An 18067-nucleotide genomic window follows, 5' to 3' on the forward strand; every position below is an offset into this window, starting at 1 on the left:
CCTGAGATTTTGTATGTCTGCAAAGACAAGCAAATTTGTATAGCTGTACCATTGAGAGTATTCTGACTGCTTGCTTCACTGCCCGTGTGGAGGCTCCAATGTGCAGCATCAGAAGAAGCTGCAGGGGTTAGTCATAGTCATAGCCATACTTTATTGATCCCGGGGGAAATTGGTTTTCGTTACAGTTGCACCATAAATAATTAAATAGTAATAAAACCATAAATAGTTAAATAGTAATATGTAAACTATGCCAGGAAATAAGTCCAGGACCAGCCTATTGGCTCAGGGTGTCTGACCCTCCAAGGGAGGAGTTGTAAAGTTTGATGGCCACAGGCAGGAATGACTTCCTATGATGCTGTGTGTTGAATCGCGGTGGAATGACTCAGCCAGCAGGTTCACAGTCACCACCCTTCCCATCATCGAGGACATCTTCATGAGGCGTTTCCTCAGGAAGGCAGCATCATCATTAAAGACCCTCCCCACCCAGGGCATGCCCTCTTCTCATTGCTACCTCCGGGGAGGAGGTACAGGAGCCTGAAGACCTGGACCCAAGTGTTTTAGGAACGGATGCTTCACATCTGCCAGCAGATTTCTGAATGGTCCATCGTCACTACTTCATGATTCCTCTTTTGCATCTTTTTATTGATTTTTAAAATTTAAACTTGTAGTTTTATTTCTGGCCTGCACTGTTCTGCTGCCACAAAACGACAAATTTCGCCACGTGTGCCGATGGCAATAAAGCTGATAGTCATAGTCATACTTAATTGATCCCGGGGGAAATTGGTTTTACTATGCTGGTTCTGATTCAGTCTGCTGTCGGATGGACAGCTCCCTGATCACCAGCATGGTCCAGATCATGGTCTTTCATGACGTGACGTAAATGTGTTCTAGCGTGACTTGCCGCTACCAATGCTGTCACTGCTGTTAATTGCCCCCATCTCTGACATTTAGAAGTTTTCAAGAGGTTTCAAATTATAAAAGTAACATTAAAAAGAAATAATAGAAAGACTAATTGCAGATTCACTTTCAACGACATTTTACAACTCAGGTTCTCATTTCTATTTTATTTGTACAGTTTGTCTTTTGTACATTGGTTGTTCATCAGTCTTTGTGAGTGCTTTTTCATAGATCTATCTTATTTCTTTTTTCCCTGTAAATACCTGCAAGAAAATTAATCTCAATGGTAACATATATGTACTTTGATAATAAATTTACTTTGAACATTGAACTGAATGAAATCAAATACGAAGGTCCACTTACTCATCTGTCCTTGTTCATGTCAGTTGTATATCCTATTGATTTTAGGCTTGGTGGACTGATTTCACATCATAGTAGAAGATGCTAAAGCCAGCAATGGTCTTTGGGACATTTGTGAAGAAAGTTATGGATTTCTTCTAAGTACCAGTGCTGGCTTGCAACACAGATTGCAATTTTGAGGATTTCCTGAGATAGACTCTAAATGCAAGAGATTCTATTTACTCTGTGCATTAAAGACATGCTTGACTCAACATAGCCCTAAAGAAAAATGTAGCATTGTTTGATGTTACATACCAAAGTTAGTATTCAAGAAGTTTGCCTTAGGTGATATTCCATCAATCAAAACATGCAGCTACCTCAAACAACACAAAACACAAACCAGTGTCAGGTATGATGCCTTAATTGCAATAAACAACTTGCACAATAGTAACAAATCCTTTAAATGGGTGAAGAGGCAGTTTGTCTGATTCAGACAGAGTAGCTTCAAAAGCCAGTCTATAATCTGAAGAAAGGAAAATTGGAAGCATGAAATCTTGAGGCACTTAATCTAAATTGAAATAGCTGCATTATCCAAGATGTTGTCTTTATTCCTGATGAGACCTTGAATCAACATTTTCCCTTTCAAGTGGTTATAATAGCTCTGAAGCATTATTTGAAGAATACTATGCCATTTCATAGTTCAGAATAAATTTATCATCTAAGTATATCATGTATCAGCATATACAACCCTGAGATTCATTTTCTTGGGGGCCTAATCAATAAATCCATAATGGAATAATTACAGTAACAGAATCAATAAAAGACCACACCAACTTGGGCATTCAAACAGTGTACAACAGACAACAAACTGAGCAAATACAAAAATAAAGAGATAATAAATAAATGAGCAATAAGTATGAAGAATATGAAATGAAGAGTATCCTGACCAATATTTATTCCTTCAGCCAGTATGAGCAAACAGCTAATTGATCAAATTGCTTTTGATTTGCCTTTAATAATTCAACACCTTTGGTACTTTGGCAGTGCAGGTCTAGTAGATTTTCTGAACTATTGGACTGGAGAAATCAACAAACACACTTTAATTCCATTTTTGTTTCATTATACAGTGGTGTAATAGATTTTCCAGCAAACTGTTAGCTTAATGGGAGGAAGAAATACACATGCACTCTGGATCCTGGTTCTACTTGCAAACTTAGGATCAGAATCAGGTTTAATATCACCGGCATACGTCATGAAATTGGTTTTTATGTGCAGCAGTACATTGCAATACATAATAAAAGCTGTAAATTGTGGTAGGAGCTATATAAATTAAATACGTAGTGTAGAAAGAGGGAGATGAAGTAGTGGGGCAATGTTCATGGGGTCAATGTCTATTCAGAAATTGGATGGCAGAGGAGAAGAAGCTATTCGTGAATCATTGAGTGTGTGCCTTGAGGATTCTGTACCTGTTCCTTCCTGATGGTAGCAATGAGAAGAGGGCATGCACTGGGTGATAGGGGTCTTTAATGATGGATGCTGCCTTTTTGAGGCATCATTTTTTTGAAGATGTCCTCTGTGCTGGGGAGACTAGATGATCAGACTCCATGATGGAGCTGACTGAGTTTGCAACTTTCTGCAGCTTGTATCAGTCCTGTGTGGTGCCACCACTCACCATACCAGACGGTGATGCGGTCGGTTAGAATGCTCTCCACGATCGATCTGTAGAAATTTGTGAGTGTCTTTGGTGACACACCAAATCTCCTCAAACTCCTAATGAAGTATAGCTGCTTTTGTGCCTTCTTTGTGGCTGCGTCGAAATGTTGGGTCCAGATTAGTTCCTCAGATATTGACACACAGGAACTTGAAATAGCTTACTCTCTCCGCTTCTGATCAATCGATGGATGAGGGCAGGGGCGTGTTCCCTCGTCTTACTCTCAATCTTAACCCCTAGTGTACCAGACCCCATCTCCAGCCATTCATTGGCCCACAGGCTGAACCCCAGTCCTTGCTGCACTCCAGACTATCACTCACCCAGTTGTACTTGGGTCCATCAGCTCAAATGCTGGATTTAACAGTGAATTAAAATGTCATGCCATAAGGATTTCTGAGCAGCTGGATTCTGAATTATTGGAGTTTTGCTGTACATGAGCAGAGTAATTAACTATTGCTGCTTTTCCAAAAGCAGTCTGTTTTGATTTTTTTTTTAATCTATTTCACCACCACCCTGCACCACACCTTGCAAGGTGTAACCACAACACTATTTATCACCAAGGCAGCTGACTGCCAGCTCCCTTATTATAAAACACCAGAATATTTAGTGACTTTTGCAATGTCAGGGAAGGTTCTGAAGAGTGGAAGGATCTAATTTGCTTCGCACCTAATGGTCTCTGTTGTCAGTAATCAAACCCTTTCCACAAATGCAAACAATGGCATATGTGGCTAATAATTAAAAATAAACAGGAGAGATTCCACAGATGCTGGAAATTCAGAGCAAAATGCTGGAGGAACTCAGCAGGCTGATGAAGGGTCTCTGCCTGAAATATCAACGGGTTATTCTTCTCCATAGACAGTACCTGACCTGCTGAGTTCCTCCAGCATTCTGCGTGTGTTGTAATAAAAAAAATACAAGGTTAATTAGAATAATTTTAACTGGTTCATACATCACATTTCCAAAGCTGGTTCAAGAGTAATGTCATCTTTACAAATCATCTGCCTTTTGCTCAAGAATTGAATATCAATTGTATAACAGTGACTAAATTACGGGGTGTGAGAATTTGTGTTCTGATCGTTCTTAAGAGCATAACACATAGGAGATGAATTAGGCCATTTGGCCCATTGATACTGGTCTGCCATTCCATAACGGTTGGTCCATCATCTCTCTCAACCCCATTCTCCTGCCTTCTCCCCATAACCCTTGACACCCTGATTAATCAATAACCCATCAGCCTCCGTCTTAACTATCCCCAGTGACTTGGCCCGTACAGCCATCTAAGGCAATGAATTCCATACATTCACCACCTTCTAGCTAAAGAAATTTTTCCTCAACTCTGTTCTAAATGGATGTCTTTCAATTATGAGGCTGTGCTCTCTGGTCCTAGACAGCCATACAATAGGAAACATCCTCCCAACACCCACTATATCCAGACCTTTTAACATTCGATAGGTTGCAATGAGGTCCCCCCCACCCCCCCCCACATTCTTCTAAGCTCCAGTGAGTACTGACCCAGCGCCAACAAACACTACACTACTCATATGTTGACCCTTTCATTCTTCTAGACCCTCTCCAATGCCAGCACATTTTTTCTTTGATAAGGGGCCCAAAGCTCCTCACAATATTCCAAGTGTGGTGTGACCACTGCCTTATAAAGCTTCAGTATTATATCCTTGCTTTTGTATTCTAGACCTCACAAAATAAATACTGACATTCCTTACCACTGACTCAACCTGAAAATTAACCTTTAGGGAATCCTAAAGGATGACTCCCAAGTCCCTGTGAACCTCTGATTTTTGAATATTCTCCCCATTTAGAAAATAATTCGTACTCTTCTTCCTTCTACCAAAGTGCATGACCATACACTTCCCTACGTTATGTTCCATCTGCAACTTTCTTTTCCCATTCTCCCAATCTGTAAGTTCTTCTGCAGACACCCTGCTTCCTCAACAATGCCTTCCCCTCCACCTATCTTCATATCATCCGCAAACTTGGCCTCACCACCATCAATTCCTTCATCCTAGTCATTGAAATATGATGTGAAAAGAAGCAGTTCCAACACCGACCCCAGCAGTGCACCACTAATCATTAGCAGCCAACCGGAAAAGGCCCTCTTTGTTCCCGCTCTTTGCTGCTGTCAGTCAGTCAGTCTTCTACACGTACTAGTATCTTTCCTGTGATATCATGGGCTCTTGTTAAGCAGCCTCATGTGTGGCACCTTGTCAAAGGCTGTCTGAAAATCCAAATAAACAACGTCCACTGATACTCGTTTGTCTCTCTTGCTTGTAATTTCCTCAAAGAATTCCAACAGATTTGTCAGGTAAGATTTCCCCTTTAGAAAACCATGCTGACTTCCGGTAAGTACCCTGAAACTTCATCCTTATTAATAGGCTCCGATCACTGAAGTTGGGCTAACTGGCCTAAAATTTCCCTTCTTCTGCCTCCCTCCCTTAAAGAGGAAGATAGCAATTTCCTTCAGGAGACCATGTATCTTTGTAGACAGCAAGAGGGACAGCTACATATGATCTTTATGATGGCTACAATATGATTACCTTGTCTTACAAACACATATGTGCCTCCTTTTTCAGCATGGGAACTGAGAAGTCCAAAACTGAGCAATGCACAAGGTTTAAGCAGTTCCACGTCGGATCTCTCGTCTGGCCAGCGAACACAGGTAAGTTTATATATGAGTTCAGCAACCAGTCTCGATCACCTTGTTAAAATCCACTGTCAATAATAGAGACGTAGCTCCTAGAACTTGCCAAGTGGGTGGTGGTGTGCAAAACACTACGAGACATTATGTAAAAGACTAGAATATAAAAGCAAGGATGTAAAGCCTGAGGCCCTATAAGGCATTGGTCAGACTGCACTTGGAGTATTGTGAGCAGTTTTGGGCCTCTTGGCTCAGAAAAGATGTGCTGGTATTGGAGAAAGTGCATAGGAGGTTCATGAGAGTGACTCTGGGAATAGAAACATAGAAACATAGAAACATAGAAAATAGGTGCAGGAGTAGGCCATTCGGCCCTTCGAGCCTGCACCGCCATTTATTATGATCATGGCTGATCATCCATGGGGAGGGGAATGAAAGGGTTAAAGTATAAGGACCCTTTAGGCCTGTACTCGCTAGAGTTTAAAAGAATGAGGGGGCATCTCAATGAAACCTACCAAATGTTGAAAGGCCTCAACAGAGTGGATGTGGAGAGGATGCTTTCAACGGTGGGTGAGTCTAAGACCAAAGGACATAGCTTCCGAACAGAAGGATGTCCCCTGAGAGATGATGAGGAGGAATTTCTTTAGCCCGAGCGTAGTGAATCTGTGGAATTCATTGCAACAGATGGCTATGGAGGCCACGTCATTTGGTATATTTAAAGTGGAGGTTGATAGGTTCTTGGTTAGTGAGGGCATCGTAGAATGGGGGGAGAAAACAAGAGAATGGGGTTGAGAAGGATAATAAATCAGCCATGATGGAATAGTGGAGCAGATTCAATGGGCTGAATGGCCTAATTCTGTGCCTATGTCTTTTGGTCTTATAAGCTGCACTTTGCAAACCTGCACAAACAAGTAATGATGAATCTTCTAGCCTTGGACAAGTCACAAGGTACTTTTAAATTTGATAGGAACTTTGATCAGTAAGCAGCCTGTCTATTGGCATTAGTAAGTGACTTGGAGGTGGTGTGGGGTGTATCAGTCATGTAAGCTCTATCAAGCAGCAAGCAAACTCTACTTGCTCAGAAAAGAGTATTAATTGAGGAAGAAATGAGAACCGTGGCAACTTCTCTCTATCAAAACAGGGTCTGTTCGATAGAAAGGTAGAAAGATTGGGAGATAATGGATTATAAACACAAGAGATTCAGTTGATGCAGGAAATCCAGATTAACTCACAAAAGTCAGGCAGCATCAATGGAGAGAAATAAACAATCGGCCTATCAGTCCGAGACCCTTCATCAGGACTGGGAAAGAAGGGGGCAGAAGCTAGTACAAGAAGGGGAGGGGAGGGGAAAGAGTACAAGCTGTCAGATGGTGGGCGAGACCAGCTGAGAGAGTAGGTGAGTGGGAAAGGGATGGAGTGAGAAGCTGAGAGGTGGTAAGTGGAAGAGGCAAAAGGCTGGGGAAGGAATTTGCTAGGAGGGGACGGTAGAAATTGAAAGGGAGAGAGGAGGGGTTTCTGGAGGAACATGATTAAGGAGAATAGAAGGGGTAAAAGGGGAGCCAGAATAGGGAATGGAAAGAAATTGCTGAAAATGAGAGAAATCTATGTTCATGCCATCAATTGGAGGCTACCCATTCTGAATATGAGGTGTTGTCCCTCCAACCTGAGGGTGGTCTCATCATGAGATCGTTTGGATTTAATTTATTTCTGTGAAGGTAATCTCACTGTCAGCTGGCTGATGGTGTAATGGCACTGGATTTTGAGACGCGCGGTCCCGGGTTCGAATCTGACCGGCTCCTTGCACACTTTCCGCCTGTGCTGGGTTGAGCATCGAGCTAGCAACCCAGCCTCATTTTAAAAAAAAACGGACAAAATGCTAAAGAAATGGTAAGGATCTGTCCAATGCACCACAAGGCACAGAAAGGAACAACAGCAACAACAGTCTCTCTATCATGTGGTCAACGAGGCTGATTGGGAATATACCTGGACATCTCCATTCTCCTTCAGCGTGCTGTTCCATGCTGTTTTCAGGCTGTGAACTGTGGGGATTTGATGCTTTGCACACCATGGTGTTGGGTCAATCATAAATCGAGCCCTTTGGCCCATGCTGACCATTCACACTGATTCTACACTTATCCCATTTTTATTCTGCACACATTCTCAGCTCCTCTTATATTCTACAACTCACCTCTACACTAGGGACAGTTTACAATAATTCCAGATTCATGATTGTTTAATGTCATTTCCAGCACACAAGTGTAAAGGGGAAACAAAATATCCAATGCAGCATAAACAAACACAAAGATAAAAAAAATGCAATAAACCTACAGTGCTGTTCGTAAGTCTTCAGCACATATTGACAGCTAGGGTACTTCAGATCTTTGCACAGTACTGTAGTAATTTTGTGTGTTGCACTGTACAGCCACTGCAAAAAAAAACAAATTTCATGACACATGTGAGCGATGATAAACCTGATTCTGATATGAGTCTCTATTGTGGACTGAGAGTGGGAAGGGGGAAGGGAAAGGGGAATCATGGTTGGGAAAAGGGGAAGGGAGAGGAAAGGAAGCAGGAAGCATCAGGGAGACATTCTGTAATGATCAATAAACCAATGGTTTGCAATCAAATGACCTTGCCTGGCATCTCACCCACACCACCCACTCCCCCATCCCTGACACTCCTTCTCTGCTACCTGTCCCATATCCCTCCCTCAGCACTCCACCCTTGCCATTCCCAGCATCCTTTCCTCGCACCAGATTTACAAACTCTCTCTCTGCTTCATGCTGACAAATATAGTCATGTGCAAAAGTCTTTAGGCACTGTAGCTCATATCTCCTTTTGCACAGTACTGTAAACACATAAGATAGCTTGATAGCTTGATGGATTGATTGTATGTCTATAAAGTGAGACCAGGTACAGTATGTAAAATGACTCTGACTGGAAATGATGAGGTGGTGTGTTGGGGGGGTGTTGATCAGCCTTACTTCGCGAGGGAAAAAAACTGTTTTTGTAGCCAGTTACGTAAGTTAACCACCCGTATATCTTTGGGATGTGAGGGGAAATCAGTGCACCCAGAGGAGATCCACATGGTTAGTCAGACAATGTTCAAGCTTCATAGAGACAGCAGACTGAGCCTGTGTCCCTCTTTGGGCCTTCTCGCTGAGCTACAGTGTTGCCCTTCACTTTCGCAGTCAGTAAGCTTTAAACTCAGGTTTCCAAATACAGGGCACAGACCTATTTTATATTACCAAGTGCTTCAAAGATAAGATTTCCATTAATGAGACCACTGGACCCCATTACAATCAAATGTCTTGTACTTTGATTCTGAGTTGAATTTCCTTTTAAGTCCACTGGGAAGATCCGTGAGAAATGGTGACTGGTGTCTGTGAGATAGAATAGTGCATCACAGGAACAGCCCATTTGGCCCACAATGTTGTATCAAACCAACTATAAAGCAAATCAAACACACCCAAACACCAATCCCTCCTACGTACACCATGCCTGTATCCCTTTATCTTCTTTACATCCACATGCCTATCTTAATTAAATTAAAGACATCCATTAGTCTTGCGAGACCATGGATCTGCGCCTGGAAAGTCTTCACTCTCCAGGGCGCAGGCCTGGGCAAGGTTGTATGGAAGACCAGCAGTTGCCCATGCTGCAAGTCTCCCCTCTTCAGGTCACTAGTCCAATGCCTTAACCACTTGGCCACGTGCCCACACATGCCTATCTAAACATCCCTTAAAAGTTTCCAGCGTATTTGCCTCTACCACCATACCAGGCACACATTCCAGGCACCTACAGCTCTGAGTAAAAAAAAAAGCTTGCCTCACACATCTCCCTTCAATCTACCCCCTCTTGCCCTCAATGCATGCCCCATTTCAAACCTGGGAAACAGATACTCTCTGTCCACTCTATCTGTGCCTCTCATAATCTTGTAAACTTCTATCAGGTCTCCCCTCAGCCTCCAACGCTCCAGAGAAAACAACCCATAGAACGTTTGGTTTATCAAAGCAGCACTTATTTAAAGACCACATGTTTTGACAAAATGTCTCTTCCCCCTCCACCCCGCCCCCGTGAACCATTGAAGTTCACGTGCTGGGGTTGCTCTCATTCCGCGTTGTGGATGTTCCTGTTGTCTGGCCTTGCCACTGTCAGGGTGCTTCTCCAGTCAGGATGGTCATGTTTCTGATATTTCCAGGGTTAGGGTGTTCCCACAGTGACATCAGGGAAAGAAAGTATTTTCACTGTAACTTTGCAATTTACCCGTCTCCTTCGGTGCCATTGGCAGTTTCTGTCACGCGATTGCGGGAGTGGATTGACGTGAGCCAGGGAGTGGCTGCAAATTTCTTTGAGTGTCAAACGTGGAATATTACTGCACAGTACAGGCCCTTCGGCCCACAATGTTGTGCCGATCTTTTAACCTACATGAAGATCAGTTTAACCATTCCCTTCTACGTAGCTCTCCACGTTTCTGTCATCCTCGTGCCTACCTAAGAGTTTCTCAAAAGCCCCTAATGTGTCTGCCTCTACCACCACCCTGGCAGGGTGTTCCACACAACCAACACTCTCTGTGGAAAGAACTTGCTTCTGACATCCACCCCTGCCCCCATACTTTCCCAAGTCCAAAGTAAATTTAAGATGACTGGAGGGAAGTAACTTTATGTCCCCTTACGTAAACCGTTTTCACCCCGGGGGTCCACTCGCAAACAAGAGAAAATCTGTAGATGCTGGAAATCCAAGCAACACACACAAAGTGCTGGAGGATCTCAGCGGGCCAGACAGCATCTATGGAAAAAGTACAGTCAACGTTTCGGGCCAAGACCCTTCGGTAGGACTGGAGAAAAATAGAGGAGGTGGAGGGTATCAGGAGTGGGATACTTTCGATTGTTGTGGCGTGGATGAAATTACTGGAGAGACAGAGTCACTGGTAGATACAAAGCAGCTTCTTTATTCGACACAACAAGGTACAGCAGGCATCTTACGGACGGAAACAACAGGAATTCTGCAGATGCTGGAAATTCAAGCAACACATATCAAAGTTGCTGGTGAACACAGCGGGCCAGGCAGCATCTAGGAAGAGGTACAGTCGACGTTTCAGGCCGAGACCCTTCGTCAGGACTTCGTTAGTCCTGACGATGGGTCTCGGCCTGAAACGTCGACTGTACCTCTTCCTAGAGATGCTGCCTGGCCCGCTGCGTTCACCAGCAACTTTGATGTATCTTACGGACGGAGACGCTTTCCGCAGAAAGGTCTGCTAGCTCAGTGTGGGCTTGATATTTATATGCTAAGCACAAAGGCAATGGCTACTTAAAAAGTTACAGACAATGCATAGACAATGCTTCCTATTGAAGCTACATACAAAATCTCACACCATCCTTTCCTTCCGATGCCAACATGTCTGGGTTGATATCCACAGCCTTTAGGATTTACTTGGCATTTTGCGTGCTAACATAGAAGACAATTAATATTTATAATGTATAGATAATACTGTCTTCGAAACTACAGCTTTAGGTCAAACTACTGCGCCAGAAGCATCTGGTTTTCACACCTTTTAGGAAGCCCATTGGGGTGGACTCAATCCACAATACTTTGTCAAATAGAAGTCTGGTGGCCAAAGTCATTTAAGGGTAAACAAATCATCTACCCAAAAGTTGAGACAGATTGGTTCTTTGATTTCAGTTTAACAGTGGAGCAGAAAGATGATTCCTCTGATGGTTCAGCATTCCCTCACCCCAGCACTTATTAAAGGTCAAGCAGCGTTTTTGTGCCTGAGAGGAATTTGAAGCCACACTCTGAGAGGGGTCAGTGAAACTGGACTATGGATTCAACTTCAATGTACATGAAAATATCTTTTGCTCCTCCAACTGAACTCACCTCTGTTCTATTGCTTTCAAAGAAAAAAGATGAAAATCTTCTATTGTAAATATATTATTTTGTGGAAAGCCATAAGAGAAGTAGCTATGAAAACTGCTGGGATGCCTAAGTATACCATTAAAGAAGAATTTGCCTTTCAGTGCATGCTTCAGATATGAGAGCATTACTGAAGTACAGTTAAAATTTATTTTAAAATCTCGGAAAGAAATTTCTCCTCTCAATCAAAGTTCAAAGTAAATTCATTATCAAAACACATAAATTTCACCATATACAACACTGAGATTCATTTTCTTGCAGGTATTCACAGCAAATACAAAGAAACAACAGAATCAATGAAAGACCGCAGCCAACAAGACAACAAACTGTGCTTATAGGAAAAGAATAAATAAATAATCAATAAATATCGAGAACATTAGATGAAGAGACCATGAAAGTGAGTCCATAGATGTGGGAACATCTCAGTGCTGGGGCAAGTGAATTTCAGTGAAGTTATCTCCATTGGTTCAAGACCCTGATGGTTAGGGGGTAATAACTGTTCCTGAACCTGGTGGTGAGAGTCCTGAGGCTTCTGTACCACCTTCCTGAGAAGACAAGAGTACATAGCTATCAGATCTCCATATCTTATGGCTGCTCCTTCAAGACTGCAATAATTCTCTTTCTGGTGTTTGCTTATATTTTTATTTTAAAATGCCATGATTTGACAAGGTTTCAGTGGATGGATTTATTGGATGAGGGAGGAGACTAGACCACTCTGTTGTTCCCTTGATGATTCAGCAGACTGACCTCTTTCCCACAAAAGAGGGTTTGGGATTTCTATTGAGATTAATTATTCCTGTATGGCCACTTTCAGTTTGAGAATGTTTGTTTATTTTGGAAAACATCATGAAATTTTGCTCGTGAAATGCACACACTGACTTAGTTTGGCTCAGTGACTAAATGCTGGACTCGGTTGTGTGTGGACTCTGTCCTCACCTCTCGCTGCCTCGGTAAGGTAGTGAACAAATATAAAGGTCCCATCCACTCCAAAATTTTCTCTTCGCCTCCACCCTCCGGTCAGGCAGAAGGTACAAAAGCTTGAAAGCTGTAACATCAGACTCAAGTACAGCTACTATCCTGACTTGAATAGTTTCCTAATACTGGGGACACCACGGTAGAACAATACTATAACAGCTTGGGATGTTAGAGTTCAATTCCAGCACTGTCTTTAAGGAGCTTTTACGTTCTCCCCTTTACTGCACGGATCTCCTCTGGGTGCTCTGTTCTTTTCCCACAGTCCAAAGCTGTAGCAGTTAGGTTAATTGGTCATTGTAAATTGTCCTGTGACTAGGCTAGGGTTAAATAGGTGGCCGGCTGGGCTGTGTGGCTGGTTCCATGCTATATCTCTAATCTTAAAAAACAGCTAAAATGAACTTTTGAAGTCTCAGTCTATCTCAGCATAGCCTTGTACCTTATTGTCTCCCTGCAGTGCACTTTTTCTGTAACTGTCACACTTCATTCTGCATTCTCTCACTATTTTCCATTGCACTATCTGAAGGTACTGACCTGATTCAATGATCTGTGTGGATGTCATGCAAAACAAAGTTTTATTCACCATACCTTGGTACGTGTGAAAATAATAAACCAATTTACCAATGTCCCCCTCACCAATCCAATCCTTGATTCATTTTGCTAACTGGATTTACCCTGATAATAATAATAATAATAATAGTAATAATAGCTTATTTATAAAGCAGTTTTTTTACAGATGACTTAGTTCAGAGTGCTTTACTTTGGGATGAAGTGCAAACATAAACTTAAAAGACTAAAAGATGTTAGTTAAAAGAAAGGTTAAATAAATAGGTTTTGTGCTGGCGTTAAAGTGTTAACTGCGTTGGCATCCCTTGAAGTTTTAGGTACTGAGAAATGATCTAGTGCTTTAGATTAAGCAACTAGGTATTGAGTTTTACACTTTAGGACTGTAGTTCAAAATGATGTTATCAGGGCTATGGTGATATCAGGGTTAACTAACTAAGACTGGTGATCCAGAGTTTAACATCTTGAAACCTTGCATTCCAATCCCCAAGAATGTGACATCAGTATGTACCTTGTCATATAATCACCAAGCATAGAACTAGTTCATTGTATTTTTCCACCAACCATCAAATATTCACTTATAGTGGAACAACGCTAATCATGTATTTTTTTTTATTTTTCCCACATCATGATCAGGACCCCTGCACTACCTCCCCTCTCCATAATTCTATCACTCACTTGTGTAATTTACAGTGGCCAATTAATGGAATAAAGCCATGTGACCACATGGAGAGCATGCAAACTCCATATAGGCTGCACTGGAGATCAGTATTAAACCTGGGTCACACTGGTGCTTTGAGGCAATAGCTCTGTTCAGCCCCTGGAGAATATTACTCGGTTGGACACTGAGAATGTAAGATGCTGCTGTTTAGTGGTGTGACAGATGGCAGGAAAGCTGCGTGGTCTTGGTGGTAATGAGGACTAGGCCTCAAACCTTAGGCTTGTCTGCTGCTTCAGTCCAGAAGAGGAGACACTGGAGGTGGTGTAGCATGGTGTCCATGCTTGGTTGTGGGCTGGCCCCACCCATTGGTGCTACCCTCCAGTGTTTGTTTGGTGGTATGACAGGCTGAATTGTGTGCGTCTGCGCATGTCCGGGAACTGTGTCATCAATTTGCAGGACATGTCGCTCAGGGACGGCTATATATATGGTTTTTTTGCTCTAAATTTTGAATGTACTGTGTATGTTTTGCACCTTGACCGCAGAGAAATGCTGTTTTGTCCGACTGTATTCATATATGGTTGAATGATAATTAAACTTGAATTTGATTTGATTAAGATCACCCTCATTTCAAAGTTCAAGTTCAGTTTATTGTCATTCAAGTGTACACATGTATACTGCCAAACAAAATGTTTCTCCAGACCAAGGCGCACAACACAGTAACTCTCACACATACAACACATAAAGTATATCACAAATAAATTTACAAATAATCAGGTGCATTTATGATATAAGTTTAAAAAGTTAGCTGTCACAACTTACATGATGACACCTGGGTGGTGCCAAGAAGTTTACTAATCTCACGGCCTGGGCTATGAATCCGTTTCCTATCCTAACGGTTCTTATTCTAATGCAATGGTACTTCCTGCTTGATGGTAGGGGTTCAGCAAGGTTGCTGGATGGATGGGAGGGATCATTAACAATACTAAGGGCCCTACATCACAGGGTTCTGGATTAATATAAAATTATGTGTATGTTACTGTATACTACCCTGTGATTCATTTTCTTGTGGGCATTCACAGTAGATACAAGGGAATACAATAGAATTCAATGAAAGTTGTTCATTTTGATTTTGAATGCAAATAAGTCATTTTTGCTGAACTCCAGCTCAACATGTTCAAATTTTCTCATTACACAGTTGCTTCAGCTTGGGTATCAACATTTATTGAACTGCATACGACGCCATTATATTCCCTCTAAAGTCGGAGATGTAAGCCATACTCCGCATCTGATCTCGCCATTGTCGTAAGACTGCCCTTTTTATTCCATTGAACCTAAATGGCCCACATACAGACCTGTGAGAAGGTTGCGGTGGATTGCCACACTAGCAAAGGTGTTAGCTGATACAGAGCGGGGTCTCAGGGTAGCAGAGCAGGCAGTCATTTTGCCTGAATACTAAGTATGTGTGTAAAGAGGAGCACAAAAGCATCTTCAACCTGGCCTTGTGAGGAGCATCTTGTACTTCAGAGTTTTCTGAGGAGATGTCAAAACAAATTGTGGCTGAAGGATGGTTGTAGTTGGGAGCTGAATGTCCAAGGTTACACATTGTATCAGAGCGATAGGAAGGTAGCCAAAAGGGGTGACGTGGCTCTGCTGGTAAAGAACGGTATCTAATCATTAAATTGATGTGACAGAGGATCAGAAGATGTTAAATCCTTGTGGGTTGAGTTAAGAAATTGCAAGGGTAAAAGGACCCTGATGGCAGTTATATACAGGTCTCCCAACAGTGGTTGGGATGTGGACTACAGATTACAATGGGAAATAGAAAAGACATGGTAATATAATCAATCCAAAAATCTGAAATGCAAAGGGTCTTGGGAGTCCTTGTACAGAACTCCCTAAAGGTTATTTTGCAGGTTGAGCTGGTTGTGAGGAAGGCAAATGCAATGTTTGCATTCATTTCAAGAGGTATGGAATACAGGAGCGGGGATGAGATGCTGAGGCTTTATGAGGCACTGGTGAGACCTCTCCCTGAGTATTGTGAACAGTTTTGGGTTCCTTATCGTAGAAGAGGTGTGATGGCATTAAAGAGGGCTCAGAGGAGGTTCACAAGGATGATTCCATGAATGAAAGATTTATCATATGAGGAACGTTTGATAGCTCTGAGCCTGTATGCACTGAAATTTAGAAGGATGGGTGGGGGGGGGGGGGATCTCATTGAAAACTTTTGAATGTTGAAAGGCCTAGACAGAATAGATGTGGAAAGGATATTTCCTGTGGTGAGGGAGTTTTGGACAAGGAGGCACAGCCTCAGGACAGAGGGGTGTCCATTTTAAAACAGAGATGCTGAGAAATCTCTTTAGACAGAGGGTGGTGAATTTGTGGAATTTGTTACCACAGGCACCCATGGAAGCCTGGTCATTGGGTGTACTTAAGGCAGAGATTGATTAATTTAAGGTTCCTGATTGGTCACAGCATCAAAGGGTACGGGGAAAAGGCCAGGGAGTGGGGCTGAGGAGGGGGAAAGAAAAGGATCATCTGTAATTGAATGATGGAGCAGACTCAATGGGCCAAGTAGCCTAATTCTGCTCCTATGTCTTATGGTCTTATAGTCTTATGGAGTTCAAGATCTGTGAGGTAATGTTTCAGCTCGCTGAAACACAGTTTAGACCACACTTAGAATATTGTTTTTGATTCTGGTCACCTCATTATAGGTAAAATGTGGAAGCTTTAGAAAGGGTCCAGAGGAGATTTACCAGGATGCTGCTGGATTAGAAAAAAGGTCATGAGGAAAAGTTGAGCAAGCTAGGACTTTACTCTTTGGAGCAAAAGCGGATAACAGGCGAGTTGATAGGAGTTTCTCCCAGGGTGGCAATGACCAGTGAATGAATGAGTGAGTGAATGAATACCAAAGAACATCCATTTAAGGTGAGTGGAGGAAAGTTTAGGGGAGATCCAGAGGTAGTTTTCTTTTGCACAGAATGGTGTGTCCCTGGAACACACTACCAGGGTGTTTGCGATTGATACAACAGGGAGAGTTAAGAAACTCTTAGGTAGTCACATGGATGTAAGGAAAATGGAGGGTTATGAGCTGTGTAAGAGGAAAGGATTAAATTAATCCTGAAGTAGGTTAAAAGGTTGGCACTATATAGTGAGCCAAAGGGCCCCTACTGAGCTGTACGGTTCTGTGTTCTATCATGCTTGCCTGGCCATTTTGCCGTTCCTGACCTTGTGGACAAGGGAAAGTAGGAGGAGCATACCTTGTCTGTTGGTAACTTGTTAGCAGGGAACAGCATGAGGATATGGTGTGGCGTGTGGAGGAGGATCAGATGTGAGGGTACTCTCATTGTCGGTGGTTTCAGCACTGCCACTGGCATTTGCCATTAATGGACCACACTGTCCCTACCACGTGAGCATAGGCATGCAGTTAGGCCCATATCACCGTTCAGTCATCTATGCCTCCCTGAGTATATACCTCTGAAAGTGTGCGTGTGAGATGAAGCACGTGAACGTCATGTATAAACACTGACAGATTTTTTGCCTGTAGCAAGGTACAGCAGATGAAACAAATACACAAGAAATGCTCAGCAGGTCAGGTGGCATTGGAGGAGAAAGAAAAGTGTAAAACCTTAGATCTTTAGAACTGACGAGTAGTCATTGGCCTAAAAAATTAATTGTCTCTTTGCACCTATCCTGCCTGTCTTATTGTTTCATGTGTTTTGTTGTCATTCAGTATCAGATATTTTCATTGTGTTTATTGGAGAGACTAAGTGGAACTGGGGTGGTTCAAGCAGTTTGTGGTTTTGCATGGTATGACGTTTGAGGACATCACATTCACTTGTCCTGATGGCTCAAGCAAAAACATTCAACTTCATTTTGTACTGCATTTACAGTAGATCCTCGGGATTTGGGTCCTAGTGTTAGTTTTGATTTTAAATTAATTACTATTCATGCTTTGTAATTCTCCTCAGAATTCCAACAGTCATTGTGTGAAGTCGAAGTCTGGCCCCATAAGTTCCTTGCATACATGTTTTGGATACGTTTTCATCGAACATAGTACATTACAGTACAGGCCTTTCGGCCAATAGTGTTGTGTCAACCTTTTAACCTACTCTAAGATCATTCTAACCCTTCCCTCCAAGATAACCTTCTATTTTATTTTCATTCATGTGCCTATCTAAGAGTTCCTTAAATATCCCTAAAGAATCTGCTTCTACCACTGCCCCATCGGGGTGTTCCACGCACCCTAGTGCTTTCTATGTGGAGGAAAAACCTCCCCCTAACATCCCCCTATATTTTTCTTCAAATTACCTTAAAATTTGACTCATCATATTAGCCTCCAAGAGGAACACACCTTGTCATG

The 18067-nt window shown here is 42.4% G+C and overlaps 1 protein-coding gene across 4 annotated transcripts in view; it reads left to right on the plus strand.

Annotated features, from left to right (window-relative positions):
- Positions 1-18067, plus strand: part of LOC134344293 (tandem C2 domains nuclear protein) — a 104643-nt gene that overhangs the window by 40877 nt on the left and 45699 nt on the right. For all 4 annotated transcript variants that reach the window (XM_063043847.1, XM_063043829.1, XM_063043838.1 and 1 more), the window contains exon 6: positions 5536-5621. In XM_063043847.1, coding sequence (XP_062899917.1) covers positions 5536-5621 — 86 coding nt within the window. The remainder of the gene's footprint in view (positions 1-5535; positions 5622-18067) is intronic.

This window comes from Mobula hypostoma, chromosome 1 (assembly GCF_963921235.1).
Source record: "Mobula hypostoma chromosome 1, sMobHyp1.1, whole genome shotgun sequence".
In the NCBI taxonomy this organism is placed as follows: domain Eukaryota; kingdom Metazoa; phylum Chordata; class Chondrichthyes; order Myliobatiformes; family Myliobatidae; genus Mobula; species Mobula hypostoma.